Source organism: Osmerus eperlanus, chromosome 19 (assembly GCF_963692335.1).
Source record: "Osmerus eperlanus chromosome 19, fOsmEpe2.1, whole genome shotgun sequence".
Taxonomy (NCBI): Eukaryota; Metazoa; Chordata; class Actinopteri; order Osmeriformes; family Osmeridae; genus Osmerus; species Osmerus eperlanus.
The window spans coordinates 5,764,499-5,782,146 of NC_085036.1; the positions used below are offsets into that span (position 1 = coordinate 5,764,499).

The following is a 17,648-nucleotide window of genomic DNA, read 5'->3' on the forward strand; positions in this document are numbered from 1 at the left end:
GATGTTTAAGGCAATGGACACTTGAGAAGAATCAAGTAAATTTCTAGTTGGCCCAACAATATATTGTTTTCTGTTTTCACTGTGGCTCAAGATAGTGAGCTTTTGGTGGTTTAAAGGATCTCTGAAATGTATCCTAATTTTAATCCTAATCCTCATTTTTGTTGGTTAATCCCTACAGGGCACGCCTGGACGGGATGGTTACCCGGTACGTGTCACTGTAACTCTGCTCTGTCACTGACTACAATACTACCCAACTGAATATGTTGTCCATAAAATAAGTGCTCTCCATATTTCCAATCGATCTACGTGTACTGACATACAGAATATATAAACTATAGGTATGTTACACCTACAGTAACTAGCCTACACAGCTATCTTGGTATACACAGCTATTTGGTTGAACCTGTGTCCCATTCATGTTCTTCACAAATATAATGTCACCTAGTGGACTCAGCTCTCATGAAAAGATTACACATTTAGACGCTGACAAAGGATGTTTCTGTATTTTTGGCACCAAGATGCCATGTACTGTTGTTGTTGAGGTCTTCGTGTGTTACTTTTATGAACTTACCTCATACAAAAAACTGTGCTTGAGTGAGTCTGTCTGTTCTGCTTGATGCTTTGGGATGTATTGAGGCTGGTTGTGTGTGTGTGTGTGTGTGTGTGTGTGTGTTTTGGCAGCTAGCATTTGGGGTTCAGGGCCAACTGGCCAACAGGGAAACATACACAGGTCTGTGAAGCTGTTCCAGTCAAAACAAAACAGAGATGTTAGTCTATACTGTCAGTGGACAGATCAGCCACATGTGTGCTCTAACACATGCACACAAACACAAGATTTTCCCCACAAAAGCCCCAATGTTAACTTTGAGCGTATTCTGTCTTGTGTTCCAGGGTCCTCTCGGTTTGGATGGACTGCCTGTAAGTATGGCAGCCATCTTGAAAGTTTCTCTGTAACATACAGTTTGAAACAACAGTCAGACCATCTCTAAGATTCCCAGTACTCTTGTCTACTAGAATATGTTGGGTTTATTTATGTGTATACATTTGTTCATGGTTTAAAATCAACAAATCAGTGTCACCATTTACAGGGTCTTCCTGGTCAGAAGGGAAGTGAGGTAGGTCTCCATCCTCATCATATGACCCCATGATGTGGGGTGTGTCATGTCTTCTGATGGCACCACACTTGAGAAGGAAAGAGAGTAAATTGATGGCATGATGACCTTCAATCTTTTTTTCCTTTTCACAGGGATTGGCTGGCCCCAAAGGAGACAAGGTAGAAAAGCATCTTATACCCACACAAACATACCATCAGTTGACCATGAATAAAGTTATTCTGATGTCTTTTGTTGTTTGCAATATCTTCAGGGGGATCAAGGAGACATGGGACCCAGGGTGAGACATACACACAAACACACACACACATACACACACTCCGGTGACTTAGTTAAAAGAATGAATGAACAGGCTATGATCAATTAGATTCACCTGGCAGTCCGACCTTTGCTGGATACAATGCACACGTGCACACACAGACACACTCGCACACTTTACATAAAATCTTCTGTCCAAGTCCATTGTTTGTCTCTGCAACTTTCTGCAACAGTAGGAAGACTTACGGCCTGTAAATAATCCGGAATGTGGAAGAGAAGGATGTTTGATTCTCTCTAACGCTTGTCTCCTCCTCACAAGTCCATCCATCACCTTAGACTACTCCCTTAGCACCTAGACTAGCCTGGCCTGGCTTGATCTGGCTTGGCCCGGCTGCATCAGAAACAGATGGCCTGGGTCAGACTTCGGCAGAAGCCTTTGTGAATGATTACCAGCGTGTTATTGTGCATCGCTTAAGAGGTCTACTAGCCCCCCTCATCCTCTCCTCCTCCTGTCTCCCTGTGTCTCTCCCTTCTCCCCCAGGGTCCCCCTGCATTACATGGGTCAGCAGGTTTACTAAGTAATCAGATTCTCACTGTCAAGGTTTGTCCTCCTTTCTACCATCTCTCGTGCTCTCTTTTTAACGGTCCATCTCCCTTTCAGCTCCGCCATGTCGCTCCATCCCTCCCCCTGTCCTAGACCTTTTCCCTTTTTCCTTCAAGGGGCAAGAGAGACAACTTGTCCCTGAAGCTTTTTTTTAAATCTATCTCTCTGTTCGTGTTTCTCTATGCCTGTGTCTGCCCGGTCCTTTCTTCTGGACTGGAGATGGTCTTCCCTCGTTTTGATCACAGCTTTCTGTCCGGCGACCAGCACACCTTCCACAGACGGCTCGTCAAGGTACAGACGGGCTGAACTGTGCTTTCCCTCCCTTCCTCAACTAAGCACTGACCTGATCTTTCATACCTGCATGTGTCCTGTCTAAAAGCCTGAGAAGAATCGTCTTCTCAACCTCTCTCTCATCTTCTGTCCTTTAGAGCGTTTGTTCTTGATCTGCTCTTCTCCTGTGTCACTTCGGTTTTACAAAATGGTGCTCGTCATTCACATGTTGCCTCTCCTGTGTCTCTGTTTTTGCAGGGTGACCAGGGCCAGGCTGGGCCCCCTGGCCCGCCCGGTCCTCCGGGACCTCATGGCCCCAGGGGCCCTCCAGGGAACACGGGGAGGGATGGGCCCCGCGGAGAAGCGGGTGTGCTGGTAAGATGCTCCTCCGGCCTTTCTTTGACCAAACGTCCGTCCAATCTTTACAGTCTCCTCTTCCCTTTCCTCTCTCCTCCTTCAAAACCATCCATTGTTTCTGTCCCTGACACTAAGCCCAAACTACACCTCCTCCACTGTCCTCTCCTCCCCCCCTCTGCTCTCTCCATCTCCCTCCCTATGTTCTGTTCTTCCCTGTGCAGGTGAAATGTGCCCCAATACAATGATTAGTCCATAGCGAGTGTGGGGTCGTCCTTGGTAGAGTAGGCTCACAGCCTCCATCTTGCCAACAGATGTATCTCTGAGGCGCCTCTCCGCTCCTCGTCGCTGTCTCTCTCTCAACAATGTTTACCTTTGCTTCCTGTAACTGCAGCGGTTTGGCGGGGGGGCAGGAGGGTTGGCGGATTCTGGTTCCCCTTCTCACTTGTCCTCCTCGCCACATGGGGTGGCTGTCATCATGATAGCCTTAACGCCAACACCAAATCAGTTCGCTAATGAGACCGCCAAGGTTGTTCACTAACCATGACTCATCAGTATATACACCCTACCTTCCACAAGTCTGAAAGTTTGGTAGCCAATCTCTTGTCAGCACCAGAAGTGTTTTGAGAGCCCTGATGACTTCATAATTTCCTGTGGTAGAAGATGTCATCAAGACTGTGAATCTGGAACACCAGATGTTTAATCTCTCACTAATCAGACAGCAGAGACTGGATTGTAATGAAATGCTGCTCCCCTAGTGGAAAACCAGTAGAATTTAATCTGAGTGAATTATTTTTTCTTTTATCGGATTCTAATTTAACCTGTGTTGTGTTTACCTCCACTATCATTTACAGGGCCCACCTGGTCTAAATGGATTGGATGGAAAGGAGGTAGTCTATGCTTTATGCTCTGTTTTTTAAAGTATAAATTATTGTTATTTTTATAATAGATACTTTTTATTTATCTTACTCCTGGTTTTTAATGTGTTTATTATCTGTCTACTCACAGGGGCCAAAAGGACCACAGGTAAAGGTTCTTATGCACACAAAGACAAACACACACACACAAACACACAGGTACACACACAAGCAGTCTCCAGCTGACTGTATCCTCTGTTGTTTTGTGCAGGGGGAGAATGGACAGCAAGGCATGTCAGGGCCAGAGGGGCCTTCGGGATCGAAGGTGAGGGTTTTTAGTTTGTTTGAACGACAAACTCACTGGTTTTCTGTTATGAAATGTGGGACTCAGTCAAGGCTGACGTTCTGTCCTGTCCTTGGTCAGGGGGAGAAGGGGGAGGTGGGAAAGACTGGACCTCGTGGGGTCATGGTGAGTGAATAACCTTTCCTTGCTGGCATCTCACAAAAGTTACGGATGCATTGTGTATTTTGAACACGACTTTGAATATGTGACTCGACATTGAATACCCTTTGAAGCTGAAGAGATACATCCACTGATGGAAGTTGTGCCATTACCTAGTTCATTACTCTTCTCTGTCTCTCCCTATCTCTCTATTTATACAGGGTTTCCCAGGAGAGAAGGGCATCCCAGGGTCCTTTGACACTGCTCTCAGCCAGACATATATTCAGGTAAGCCCTGAGCAAACATTTGCAGTCTCACACACTGACTGAAAAATGTAATGTAGAAAGCTCTTGCCTGATTGAGTTTGATCCTTTTCTGTTTCCTCAGGGCCTCGCCGGACCACCGGGGCCCCCTGGGGAGCCCGGGCTGAAGGTCAGAGCAGTCCCAAATACAATACTGGCATACATCAACTAAATTAAGTTGTCCTTAACTAGAGAATCATTAATTATTTCCTGAACTCCCAGGCCCCTCTCTTGTCCACTGTCTTTTAGCTGTGCTGACAGCAACACTGGACTGTTAGAGTGAATGTCCCTGCCAGAAAGACACTTAAGACTTGATCTTGTATTTTGGTTTGTGTCTCAACAGGGAGACGCTGGCTTACCTGGTACTGATGGGGAAAAGGTAGCTACAGAAAAGAATGATCAAGAATTCCGAGTGGGACAGTCACCTGAGTATATTGGGTTCTGTAGTGTTCAAGTGTTCTCTCCTGTGTTTGTAGGGTCATAAAGGAGAAAGGGGTGAACCAGGGACCCCAGGAGCGGCAGGCGAGAAGGGGGATAAAGGACAGTATGGCCATCCTGGTCTTCAGGTAGATTGCGGCAACTAGTTCTGTCAAACTGAGTCAAACCGTTACATTAAAGCAGGGGTACTCAATTAGAAACCCAAAAGGTCCACTCACCAAATTTCCATTCAGTCCAGGGTCCGGAACAGTGATGGTTTATGTTTCTGGCCTCAGAGTTCTGGGGATAATTTTGTTCAAAGTGTCCATGCTTTGTGTCATAGTGACGTTTCACATTACCACTTTTGACAAGGGCAACCGTCTCATTGCAGATTAAACACATCAGTTTTGTGCTCCCACCGGCAGCACAAATGCATACTTGTGAGCCAACTCTATCTGAAATTTGCGATTTTCGGGAATCAACTTTTCGCTTTTTGTCGGGTTTAGAGCACGCCATCTTCGCTAAGGAAGAAACAGGTACCGTTAGCAAATCGATTAGCCTGCGTTGCTGTGAATGACACACACAACCTGCGTGACCCACAGAGGTTGCGTCCAACGTTGAGTGAGTGAGTTGTCATGGTGATTACAGTTATTACAGCTCCTGATTGGACCTTTGGATTGGACACAGAAGATAGAAACCACATCTAGTAGGAACAAAATATAGCCTATATATAGCTTGAAATCACGCACCAATGAAAACTCGCTTAGATCATGACTAAATTAGAATGTTAATTTTGGCTTCGGTCCAAATTGTATTGCGTCCGGGTACGGATCCGGACCGGAGTCCGTCTACTGAGTACCCCCGCACTAAAAGAACGAATAGCAGCAACTGTAATCAAGCTGGTATTGCTGAGACAGTGCTGATAAAGATTATTAATGCAAAGCAGAGAAATTTGAAAAGGATCATGTATCAATCATAAGACAGGATACATGATATCTCTTATCTCATAACACTGCTGTTCTGAGGGTGATACAGTATAACCTCTCATACAGTGTCTGTTCTCTTTGTTGTGCATTACGTTATCAGGGGGCAGCGGGACAAAAAGGAGAGGGAAGAGACTTTCGCTTTGAGGAGAATCTGGTCAGTGATGGTTTACCTGAATGGTCCCATCATGATGTTGCATGTTAAGTGATTGTGTCCCCAGGATCCTCTGACCAGCGACTCTCTCCCTCCCCCAGGCTCAGCTGATCTCCATACCCGGCCCTCCAGGGCCCCCCGGACCCCCAGGGTTCACGGTGGGTGACCTGACGGCCGCACCCCTTTCAGAACAGCACAACCACAGCCTCACATTTTTCCCATTTTCAGTGCTTTAATGAGGAAACCAATCTCATATTTTATCTGCCGTTTCGCAGGGACCTCACGGATTACCTGGGTCCAAGGTGAGATGAATCCAGATCTCCTGCTCTTGAATAGGATCACGAACACTAATTACGTCATTCTCCGATTCGGAGCAAACATTTTAGAATAGAAAAGCTTTGTGGAGGATTCTAGGTTGTGTGTTTTGTATCAAATAGGGTGAACCTGGGGAGATGGTAAAAGGAGAGAAGGGGGATGCTGGAAACATAGGACCCCCTGGTTTGAGGGTGAGTCTTTCCCTTATAGTTACTATCTGTTTCCAGAAAAAGACCGACAATGGCTTTGTGTGGTGTTAGCTGAACAGCAGTTACGGGCACACAAAGTCTTGCTCGGCTGACTGTCGTGAATGTGGGTGGTGGTACATGTGTGCTAGCACATACCTCAAGTGCCTTATTACACACCGCTCCCTCGCACAGGGAGTTCCTGGTTCAACTGGATTGGTTGGTCTCCCTGGTACCAAAGGTGGAAAGGTCAGACACATTTTACATACAGTACATGAACCTATCAGAGCTATAGGTGCAGGTTTTAAAAGACCTCAGACCACCTTTTACCAAATGAATGCACAACAACACACTGTGATTAGACATTGGAAATAGCTTCTTTTTGACTTTATTTGCATACCAAAAAAATCCTGTTGTATCATACAGCATGCCGCACAACATTACACAGTACCAAGAAGTATTAAATACAACAGACTTTAGTGTAAATTTGAGATTCTGTGTAATTTCCTTGTCAGGGAGAACAAGGACAGCCAGGGTTAGATGTAAGTACTTTCATTCACAGGCGGATTTTAATTGCAAGCCTTAAATTAATCTTAACTGTAAATTCTGCAGGTCTTAACCTCCCTCTATCCTTGACAGGGCTTCCCTGGACTGATGGGTGAGAAGGGGGTCAGAGGAGATAGAGGAGAGAAGGTAAGTGACAACACCTTCCGCTTACCAAATCATAGCCTCGGCACATTCCATGTTCTCCACCAAGATCATTAGAATTCACATACCCTCTACAGCAATCTATCTTTAATTATACATTTCTGATGTCCTCATTGGCTTCAGAAATACCATCCAGTTACATATAATGAGTTGTTTGTGGCCCTTTTCGGGTCTATCCCAGGGTGACCGGGGCCTGGGGGGTAAGAGGGCTATGAAGGGCCAGAAGGGCGAGCAGGGACCCCCAGGATTGGACCAACCTTGTCCTGTGGTATGTGATGTCGCCTTTACAACTTCACTTCCCTTCTTTTACCACACCAAAGTCCCCTTTGTCCTGAGATAGGCTAATTCCATGAACCGTCCTTTAACTGAATGGAGCTTGTTTGATGGGGGATGAATAAGCCAAGGAAGATGTTTTATACACCAAAGTGTGTGTGTGTGTATTCTTAAATGTGTGTCTATGTGAAACTGATGCTGTGTGTTAGGACTGTGCAATTAATCACCTTTCTTCTATGATCTATCACAGGTAGGGGGTTGCGTATGTTCTTGTATAATTTCCAGCGTTTGATAAAGCCTCACAATTTTTTCTTTTTTGGGGTGTGTAGTTAGTCCCACAGCCAATGAAAAGTAAATTAAGTTTAAACGTAATTTATCTTTTTCAATAGCTCTGGTTAGTGGTTATGATCTTGAGAGCGTGCGTCAGATGTCAACCAATCAGATGGCGGCATGGGTACAGGTACTAACTGAGTGTAGAGCGGGCAGCGACTAAAGAGAAAAGATCGGGAGAGAATGGTAGGATCCCACGCAGGACACCTTTCCTTCTGGCGGTGTTGATCAACTCCAGGTCCAGGTGGCTCTTATGTCCATAGAAGATCAGGAGCAGGGGGCCTCCATCACGGCATGCTTTAAGAAGTGGTCCTGGAACCAACGGCTGAATAATTTTAACAATTTTAATCATTATTGCCAAATAAGGTCCGGGGTACTCCTGTGGTGTAGGACAGCCGTGTTCAGGCACACCAGTACCGTGATGTGGTCCCTGGTGCAGGTGCCTGTTTGTAGAGTAGTTTGCACCCCTTCTTCACCAGCACCGTGTCCCTGCTCTTGTCCATTTGAAACCCCAACTCATCACAGTTGTAAAGCTGTCGGACATCATCAGAGTCATCAGTTTCCGTAGTGTAGTGGTTATCACGTTCGCCTCACACGCGAAAGGTCCCCGGTTCGAAACCGGGCGGAAACATGTTTTTTGTATTTCATGACTTTCCATTTCCTCGAAAGGCATCTCGACATGGAACACGGAATGGGGCAGGGTTGGATATATAGGAGGGGTCGGATGTCCAACCCCGCGCTGTAACACTTCTGATTGGACTGCCTTTCCTTTCACTATAACCATTGTTGCTGTCTTTTTTGTACAAGTTTGTGTCGACAAAGAATATTTTGTAGGTAGCTCTAGCAAGCCATTTTAGCCATTCCCATCCCAGTCCTAGTTTGTGTGCTTGATTATAAGTGTACGTTGATTGATTTTAAATAGAAGTGACTCAAAACCACTTGGAATGGTTTTCAGGAAACCAGTGGAGGTAAAGAGCTCCTTGGGGAGGCGGGGCCACCCTCTGGCACCCCTTGCCCATTGGTATAGTATTACTGCTTCCTGACTTTCTGCCCCTCCCTCACTCCTGTGTTAACCCTGCCTGGCCTGGATAAATTGTGCAATAATGATAGACAACAACCTTGTTTGTGATTTTGTCAGTGACAGTGGTATTTAAACTGTGTTGTGTGTGTTTTGTATGTTTTTATTTTTGCTAAACTTGTATGACTTTTTGTTTTAGTGCTCCGGTTGTACTACCCTCCTTACTTTTCTCGTAACTTGATGGTTATGAATATTAATATGTTATTAGTTAGGTAAGTTAATTTGCTAACACTTATTTTCTGTCTCCACAGGGTCGGGATGGGTTACCAATACCAGGATGCTGGCACAAGGTATGTACAGCTAAATAATTAAAATCTAGTTGTGTTAAAATAGATCTAATCTGTAATATAGTCAATTACCTATTAAAATAGTAATATCGACCTATCTGGATCATCAGTTTCCGTAGTGTAGTGGTTATCACGTTCGCCTAACACGCGAAAGGTCCCCGGTTCGAGACCGGGCGGAAACATGTATTTTCCGTTTCACCCACGCCTCCCTCCTGAGTCTTAGACAAGATAAGACCACTATTGACATGCACTAAATGGTATTGTCATAGATACATATTTGAAGAGAGAAATATTGACCAATTCATATCATCAGTTTCCGTAGTGTAGTGGTTATCACGCTCATGTAGCTAATTAATTAAAATCTAGTTGCGTCAAAATTGATCTAATCTTACTATGTGATATTTGGGAATCATACAGCTCGTTGGAAAAGTCATACCCAACTGTAATGGGTTATTTAGTTATATTGTTTTTTTTGTAGTACATGTAGTACAGATGCTGACCCTTATTGAGTGGGTATCAAAAGGCCCTGTCCAGATTAGAATTCTTGAAGATTTTTTATTATTATATTGAAATTAATTATGTTATTTAAAAACAAAAGAATAAACATTTAAATATGTTAATAAATGTACAAGTTAATTAATCCTTTTATTAACAAGTTAATTAACACATTTATAACATAAATTGATAGTATCACATATATTAAATCAAGTCCTTTTATTGACACTCAACCATATAAATAAGTGCAACAGAGGGTGAAGGTCATTTAAATGAATCAATATGTAGTTAAAAGAGTGAGAAATATATCTGTTAACTGTTTCCCCATAGATATTTGTATCCAGCATAGTCGAAATATGTCACTTATAATGTCATAAACTGTGTAACTTGATATACTAATGTTGATATCTAAAAGTATTGTTAATAAATTAAAATAACTATTCAGACACTAATATCAACCTATTAGTCATCAGTTTCCGTAGTGTAGTGGTTATCACGTTCGCCTCACACGCGAAAGGTCCCCGGTTCGAAACCGGGCGGAAACAATTTTTTCGTATTTCATCGTTTTCCTCGAGAGGCACCTCGACACGGACCACGGAATGGGTCGGGGATTGTATATATAGGAGGGGTCGGATCTGAGGAATCGGGGATATTCGCTCTTCTAGGGGTCGCTTTCGCTCGAGTGAGATAAACTGACTGACGACACAGTGCCTGTTTCTTTTTCAATGGGTGTCTATGGGAAAGTCGGAACAGCGCCACCAGAGGCCGTTTGAATATTACATCCATAGAGTTAAGGACTACCATAGAGCAGTGGTTCTCAACTTTTTTTTCTGTGATGTACCCCCTGGGAAATATTTTTTCAACCAAGTACCCCCTAACCAGCGCAGAGCATTTGTGGTTGAAAATAATATGTCATACACCGTTCTATGCCATTGTAACGGATGTATTCAGGGCATGAACAGGCACAATGGGTGGGTTTTCAGATTTATTTGTTTCCTACGGAAGCTTAGCAGGCACAGAAGAGACCGAGTGCAGTTAGGCTCACTTACACGTGAAAGAAATGATAAAAATTACGGTGAATACAATACATTCACAAATACAAATTGGAACTAGAGAGGGTACAATTTCTGGGGAAATTGTAGAGTGTGCTTGCTTTCGTCGGTTGCACAGGGGTCCGTTTTTGAATGACATTTTTACAACTGATATTTCTGTATATTTTATATAAAAATGCATACTTATTATTTATAAAGATTACATAGATTTAAAAGCTTCTTTTTTGCTGCTCATTTACAACTGAAAATACGAGTGAAGTGTAGAATGAAATAGATGTCTTCTCATTTCCCCTGCAAGAGGCAGCCTCATCTTTGAATCAAAACGAATAAATATGGCAGACCGGTGTAAAAATTGACCTAATCTCTATGACTTCAACGTCATTTTAAGTTTTTCCCTTCTCATGATATTTTCAGGCATTTAGCCTACTCATTGCATTCATTCATTAATAAAGAACCCCCTTTGAAGATTATTCTACGACGTTACCCAGCAGTAGAAGATGGAATCGCGATTCAAACAGTACCATCTGCTAACTGAAAATATGCCCCCCAAAACGTAAATAAGCTTGACATTTATTTCGTGGAAAATCGCTCATTCATAAAAAGCTCACTGGTAGCGATCATTGTCAGTAACAACGCCAAGTGCGATATAGCCCTGTGTGGAGAAGCTGCCCCGGTAAATTGTACTATTACAGTACAGTACTAGACTACTGCTGTGTTCGTCTTGGTAGCGATTGCGTTGGTTGAATTGGATTTAACGTTCCGTTGTACGGTTTAGGCTGAAATTAATTATTTTCATGAACAGATGGACAACGTTTAGGCTGTGGCAATGAAGTTCAGGTTAGTAGTTAGATAGACTTTTGATTTAAGTAAGGGGAGTGCCGAACATGTTCTGTTGCCGTTTGACTTTCTAAACAGCTGTGTAGATGTTTTTGTAGTGTCTCGCCTAGGCTACAGCGTTGCAGTGAGCTACACTGGTTTGAAACGACAGGTAATGATAATTTCACCCACAAATCGTTTACTTGTAATCTAATGTCATAATAAATCCTACAACGAAAGCGTATTTGTGAGGAATGTTTATTTTAACGATTGAAAACAGATGCATTATAGACCACTGTTATGTGTTGCCCGGGCAACAGAGGCTAATGTCATGATGCTAATACTTCAGTGAAATAGTAAACTACTGTTTCCGAAAGTAGATGTACTTCCTTAATAATATCAGCTTATATTGTACATTACACATCACAATTGTGTGTCATATCACAAAGTAAAATTACTAAATAGTTATCACCCTGGCCTCTTTGCTTGTGGCGTTTCTGCAGCTGCCTTGCAGTAAAGCAGTTAGCTTAGCTATCTCCCAGAAGTTAACGAGCTGCTAAACTAATGTTCTGCTAGAGGTAGTCACGCGAGTTTTCGTGACGTTAGTGACGTAGTGACGTTAGTAACGTCAGTGACTGTGGCTAGCAAATTAGCCACCGTTAGCTTCACTTTTCGCCACAAAAACTTAACCTAAGCCTAAACCATGCAACGGAACGTAAATCCCAATAGAAGCAACTCAATCGGTACCAAGACGAAACTTTTGACACCTAGGTTGTCTATGTAGGCCAAATATTGACTGAGTTTTAGGGGGGCAAAAAGAATAATAAAAATAATAATATATATGTGAGAGAACAAAGGTTGTGCCCTTGCCGAAGGCAAAGCACACCCAATTACAAATTAACAAAGTGCATTTTTAACTCTGTTACACTATCATTGTTTGATTTATTAAACTGTCAACACTGAACATTGTTGCATTGAACTGAGTTTTAGTGAGAAACTTGTGCTTGTGCTTCACTGAGAAGCTTTGTCAGTCTTGGTGGCAGGGAGGCAACTGCTGTGATCAAGCTTTTCTCCAGGCACAGTCTGTTTCTCAGCTTTGTTTTTATCACGGTCATTGCAGAGAAGGAGGCCTCACATAAATACGTGGAGGCAAAGGGTAGTAGCTGCTCCAAAGCTTTCTGTCCCAGGTCAGGGTGCTCCTGCTTCACACACACCCAAAACTGTGTGAGTGTGGATGTGGCAAACTTCATCTGGAGGCCATGGTCAGATGACACTTCCAGGAGTGTTTCCTGATAGTGACAGGTAGATTGCTTCCGTTTGTTTCTGACAAGTGAAATGGGTTTCTCACCCAATCCAGCTGTTTAGATTTCTCCTCCATGTCAGGAAAGTAGGAATGGAAATTGTCAATCAAGTTAGTCAAATGTCCCACGATGAGCAACTTGACTGAAGCTCTGTCCACATTCCCACTAGAGAGGAAATCATCCACCTGAAGAAAGCAGGTGAAATCCCCCTGTTCAGAGGCTCTTCTCCACAGCTCTGCTTTCTTCAGGAAGCCACCCACCTTGTCATACAGTTTTAAAATGCTGGTGTCTTTTCCCTGCAGAGACATATTCAGTTCGTTCAGTTTGCTGAATATATATGCCAGGTAGCACACCTTTGCACCTTGCCAGTCTGTGTCCTGGAATAAGGTGGCATGGGGAAATCTGTGCTCAATCAGAAATGTGTGTACTTCAGATTGTAATTCCAACAGCCGGTTGAGTATTTTCCCTGGAGAGAGAGCCAGCGCACTTCTGTGTGCAGCAGTTCAATCAGGAGAGACCTGGGATGAGTGAAAGATGTTTATTACAGACTAATAAATGTACTAAGGTGTTTGGAGCTTGAACCCCACGGGGAATTATATGGATCAACGGGCGCCTGCCCAACGCCCGAAGAAGAATCCCCCACGGAGTCCAGACACTGGTGGCGGTGGCGGCAGCCGACGACCAATCGAGCCGAAGACTGAGACAGGAACCGGGCGGCGACGGGGTGGTGGAGGGTCGCGCACTTGATAGCATGGACAAACTACAGAGGGAGAGAATCATATTTAAAGGCACGGATCATGTGACACCATTAATTGATAGCGGGAGCGCTAATCGACCTGAACCCTAGTGACCGCCCGTCCAGGGAAACGGAGGAAAGGTAGGGCGTTCTTAGCGGGGGGAGTGAGAAGTGTACACTACGATTAAACCCGAGTGCAGAGATCGGTCTTGCCTGACTGAACTTGCGCAAGCTTCATCAGTTGTGTGTGTTCAGCCCCCATGTTTTCACAGAGGCGTCGAAACAGGCGTGCGTTACGTGGCCTTGACTTTATGAAGTTGATCACTTTGATGCAGTTGTTCAAAACGTCATGTAACACAGGGCTCATTCTCTTTGACGCCAATGCTTCCCTGTGTATGACACAGTGAGTCCACTTTACGTCAGGGTTCTCTTTTTTAATAGGCGCTATGAGTCCTCGCATGCTACCCGTAATTGATGCTGCTGCGTCCGTGCAGATGCTGCTGCAGGATTTTCAGCTCATGCCGTTTTCACAGAAGAAGGTGTTGACAACATCAAAAATGTCCTCTCCTGTTGTTTTCCCCTCCAATGCTTTGCAGAATAGAACATGCTCATAAATGTCGTCAATATCGATGTATCTTACAAAAGCAACAAGTTGAGCATTCCCACTGACATCTGTGGATTCATCCAGCTGAAGAGAAAAAGAGTCGCTAAGTTTTCCCACAACTTGCTCGACAATGTCTGTTCCCATTTGATCTATTCTGCGGCACACAGAGTCATTTGACAAAGGCACAGTCTTTAATTTCTCCGCTGCGGTTGTGTCCAGCATGGTCTCAGCCAGTACAACGGCGGCGGGAAGGAGAAGGTCTTCGGCTATAGTGAACGGTTTCTTGGCTTTAGCTATCAGCAAAGACACCGCAAATGAGGCCTCCAGGGCTTTGGCTGATGTCGTGGACGTGGAGGCTTTCCGTATCGTGTCTTGAGATGACCTGAACTCAAAAAGCTTCCTCTTAAAAAACTCAGGTGTCTTACCAACATGACCTGCATGTTTTGTGTTGAGATGCCGCTGAAGATGTGCTGGCTTCATGCTGCTGTTGGCTAATCTCTCCCCACAGAAGAAACACAAAGTTTTGGATGGATGGCAACTCGTTGACGTAAATCCCATTAAAACATATTCTTCTGAATACTGACGGGATTTTTCTGGCTCTAGTTTGGCTTTCTTTGGCGCGACTCCCTTCGTGTTTTCAGCAGCATTGCTGCTACGCTTCAACCACGACTTCATTTCTGCCGGACCATTCAAATACGGGAATTAAAATTCCCATGGTTCCCACCTTAATATTTTTGCTGTCCAATCACCGATTTATTTCTGAAAACTGCTAGATACGTATGACAACTTAAGCTCAAAGCACACTGGTTAAGGGGTCACTGGCAGAAATTACAGACCTGCGAACGTACCCATTTAACCCACATATGGCCCATACAAATCAACAGAACTTTTTGGAACATTCTGAAGAGCCGTATAATAACTATTTTTAAAGGATTTTTGAATGGATGCAAATTTTAAATATATCTTAAAAAAATCTCACGTACCCCCTGGACTGCCTTCACGTACCCCCAGGGGTACGCATATCGCCGGTTGAGAACCACTGCCATAGAGAATGTATTGGAAAAGGTAAGGAAAGTTGAGACAAACCAAATTTGGCTCCCGCGCGGAAGGTCCCTGGCTCGAAACCAGGCAGAAACATGTTTTTCTTATTTCATCCCTCCGTCTTCAGTTGTTACTTGTTACTTCTCCCACTTTCCTCTTCAGTGCTATGTAAGATATTAGAGAGTATAACAAATTAAACTAACTTACCTAAACAATATTTATTGATATTTGAACAAAATTATTGACCTCCTATTTCCATCAGTTTCCGTAGTGTAGTGGTTATCACGTTCGCCTAACACGCGAAAGGTCCCCGGTTCGAGACCGGGCGGAAACATGCTTTTAATTTTTGCTTTCCCCTTCAGAGAAAAAACTCAAACCGTTTTTATTTCAACTTTTAGAGCCTCTGTTATGATAACTTTTACGATTCTGTAGTGTTGTGGAAATGAATACACGTGGGTGAATATATCTCAACTGTATCTTTGTCTGTATCAGATATGATTTAACATGTTTTTTTCAGGTCACCACTGCCCCTTTCCACTTCAGTCCTGGGCATGGTACTAATTAAAACTAGGGTTTTCTAATTATTGCCAAATTGTTTTAAAGTACAAAGATTATGATCTCAAATTTCACAGTATTGTTAGATCTCTAATACAGCTATCATCTAAGAATGTCAAATCGTGTTTTGATGACAGAACAGGTCATAAGGAACATTACACACGTACTGTGTATTTAACAGTATAATGTGAACTGCATTCAAAAATGTAAACTATACATGCTTATCATGGCTTTATATAATTGTAATTAACCATACAGTGAAGCTACTGTATTGATACAGCATATGGTCTATAATGTTAGTAGTAATATTCTAACATATGTCTTATTCAAAGCACTAATTTCTTAAATATTGATAACAAATGGGTACTATCCAAAACATTTCATTTTCAGATTTTAAAATGTGTTGTTTAGCTGTGTTTGTTTAGCCTACACCTTTGCGAACAGGAATATTGACCATTGGGTTTCAGCAGTTTCCGTAGTGTAGTGGTTATCACGTTCGCCTAACACGCGAAAGGTCCCCGGTTCGAGACCGGGCGGAAACATGTTTTTTCCATTTTACCCACCCCTCACTCTTTCCTGAGTCTTATGCAAGATAAGAGAGTGTTGAAAAGTCTACTATCAAAATCAAGTAAATGGTTTTGTTCATATATATCTAACATTATAAATATCGACTAATGGAAATCATCAGTTTCCGTAGTGTAGTGGTTATCACGTTCGCCTCACACGCGAAAGGTCCCCGGTTCGAAACCGGGCGGAAACATGTTTTCTTCTGGAAGAAAGCATTCACTTATTGGCATTTTTGTCTATGTTAAGATAGACAAAAAGTTAATACTCCACTACAGTGTTGGGGGGGGGGGGGGGGGGGGGTTTGCGACCATGTAGAGACAGAAACGACATGCCGTTGTGTAAATAAGATAAATAACAGAAGGCCATTTAGTCTGTATAAAAAAGCAAGCTATAGACCTGTTTTGTAGGAAAAAAAATTACTTGACCTTCCCGGGGCACCCCCCTAATATGATGGTAGGGGAAACACTGCACTAGTTCTTCTTAACATTTGGTCAATGTGCATCTAACCTTTCTCATCTTCTTTCAGTGATGATGAACAACCCAGAAGAGAAGAGGAATTTGTATATATTGATATATATTTTTTCAACTACAAAATTGTAGTTTTTTTTGTTAATTCCTATTTAATATATTGAGTTTTTTTGTTGTTGACATTTTTATGCTTAAAACATTTGCATATGGGAAGGAGTACCAAGAATAAGAACGATAGTAAACGGAAACTTATTTGACAGCGGTAAACTCCAGAACTCATGAACATAATAAATGGGATGGGAAATATGTTTTGGCTCAAAATATCACGGACAGGAGTCACATGTTCAATCCCCATGGTCCAAAGTTTCCTGAGTATCAGATAATCTAGAAAGTCCGGGAGTATTGATGAGGTTGATAATCATGATTGTCATGGTTAGGGGGGTCTCAAGCGCATTCATTTACCAGAATCATTCAAGTTCATTAAATGTTGAGTAAATTAAATGTCTTAACCCTCGTGCTGCCTTCGGGTCACATGACCCAAAGGTTCATAACGAACCATCGTTGTGTTTACCCAATTTTACCCAATACAAAAACAAATTAAAATAATTTTCTTTTAACCTTTGCAATGTGGGGGGTCTGAGACAGCCTAGCTGTTACAAGAAAATGCTTCACTTTGTCTTTGTATGCGGTAAATCTGTCGCAATACGACGGTGGGTCACAATGACTGATGGGTCAGAATGACCCGAAGATAACACAAGGGTTAACAAGGAGCTGCTTTAGTTATAATTGATCTGTCATTAAATGGATCCCATGACTTTTAATAGCAACAGAGATTAACTAGTTCCATTAACAGTTTCACCAATATAGGCTATTTTGGTAATACTTTGGAAATGGCACTTTTCTCAACAAACATCTTGGGAAACTAGCATTGTACCATTATCAAAGGATTTTTACTTTCAACGAATTGTTTGCATTGAATCAAATGTGATTAGATGTGAAGGTACTTAAAATGTGGAAGGATATTTACATTTGTTTTGGTTGACAGATTAATGTATGCTCCATATTTACATTAACAAGCTGTAGG

The 17,648-nt window shown here is 42.9% G+C and overlaps 1 protein-coding gene and 6 non-coding genes across 7 annotated transcripts; all 7 read left to right on the forward strand.

Moving 5' to 3' along the window:
* The first annotated feature begins 1 nt into the window (after position 1).
* On the forward strand, positions 2-16,781 carry LOC134040010 (collagen alpha-1(XXIII) chain-like). Its single transcript, XM_062486230.1, has 25 exons — positions 2-10; positions 179-205; positions 892-918; positions 1,089-1,115; positions 1,247-1,273; positions 1,366-1,392; positions 1,912-1,971; positions 2,503-2,619; positions 3,453-3,488; positions 3,589-3,780; positions 3,880-3,924; positions 4,119-4,184; positions 4,285-4,329; positions 4,543-4,578; positions 4,676-4,765; positions 5,703-5,756; positions 5,855-5,911; positions 6,029-6,055; positions 6,191-6,259; positions 6,449-6,502; positions 6,769-6,795; positions 6,893-6,946; positions 7,143-7,229; positions 8,894-8,932; positions 16,623-16,781. Exons 1-25 carry the CDS (start codon positions 2-4, stop codon positions 16,623-16,625), a joined length of 1,302 nt encoding a protein of 433 aa, XP_062342214.1. The 3' UTR covers positions 16,626-16,781.
* On the forward strand, positions 8,123-8,195 carry trnav-cac (transfer RNA valine (anticodon CAC)). The gene has a single exon. It is a non-coding gene; the product is annotated as a tRNA-Val (tRNA).
* trnav-aac (transfer RNA valine (anticodon AAC)) lies at positions 9,039-9,111 on the forward strand. Its single transcript has one exon. It is a non-coding gene; the product is annotated as a tRNA-Val (tRNA).
* trnav-cac (transfer RNA valine (anticodon CAC)) lies at positions 9,897-9,969 on the forward strand. The gene has a single exon. It is a non-coding gene; the product is annotated as a tRNA-Val (tRNA).
* Positions 15,236-15,308, forward strand: trnav-aac (transfer RNA valine (anticodon AAC)). The gene has a single exon. It is a non-coding gene; the product is annotated as a tRNA-Val (tRNA).
* On the forward strand, positions 15,999-16,071 carry trnav-aac (transfer RNA valine (anticodon AAC)). Its single transcript has one exon. It is a non-coding gene; the product is annotated as a tRNA-Val (tRNA).
* On the forward strand, positions 16,217-16,289 carry trnav-cac (transfer RNA valine (anticodon CAC)). The gene has a single exon. It is a non-coding gene; the product is annotated as a tRNA-Val (tRNA).
* Positions 16,782-17,648: the final 867 nt, after the last annotated feature.

What these genes read in the sequence shown, in the direction of transcription:
- LOC134040010 (XM_062486230.1), top strand. An exon ending in CTGGACGGGATGGTTACCCG is followed by an intron (nt 206 to 891) that starts GTACGTGTCACT and finishes CTTGTGTTCCAG; the next exon opens with GGTCCTCTCGGTTTGGATGG. An exon ending in CCGGACCCCCAGGGTTCACG is followed by an intron (nt 5,912 to 6,028) that starts GTGGGTGACCTG and finishes GCCGTTTCGCAG; the next exon opens with GGACCTCACGGATTACCTGG.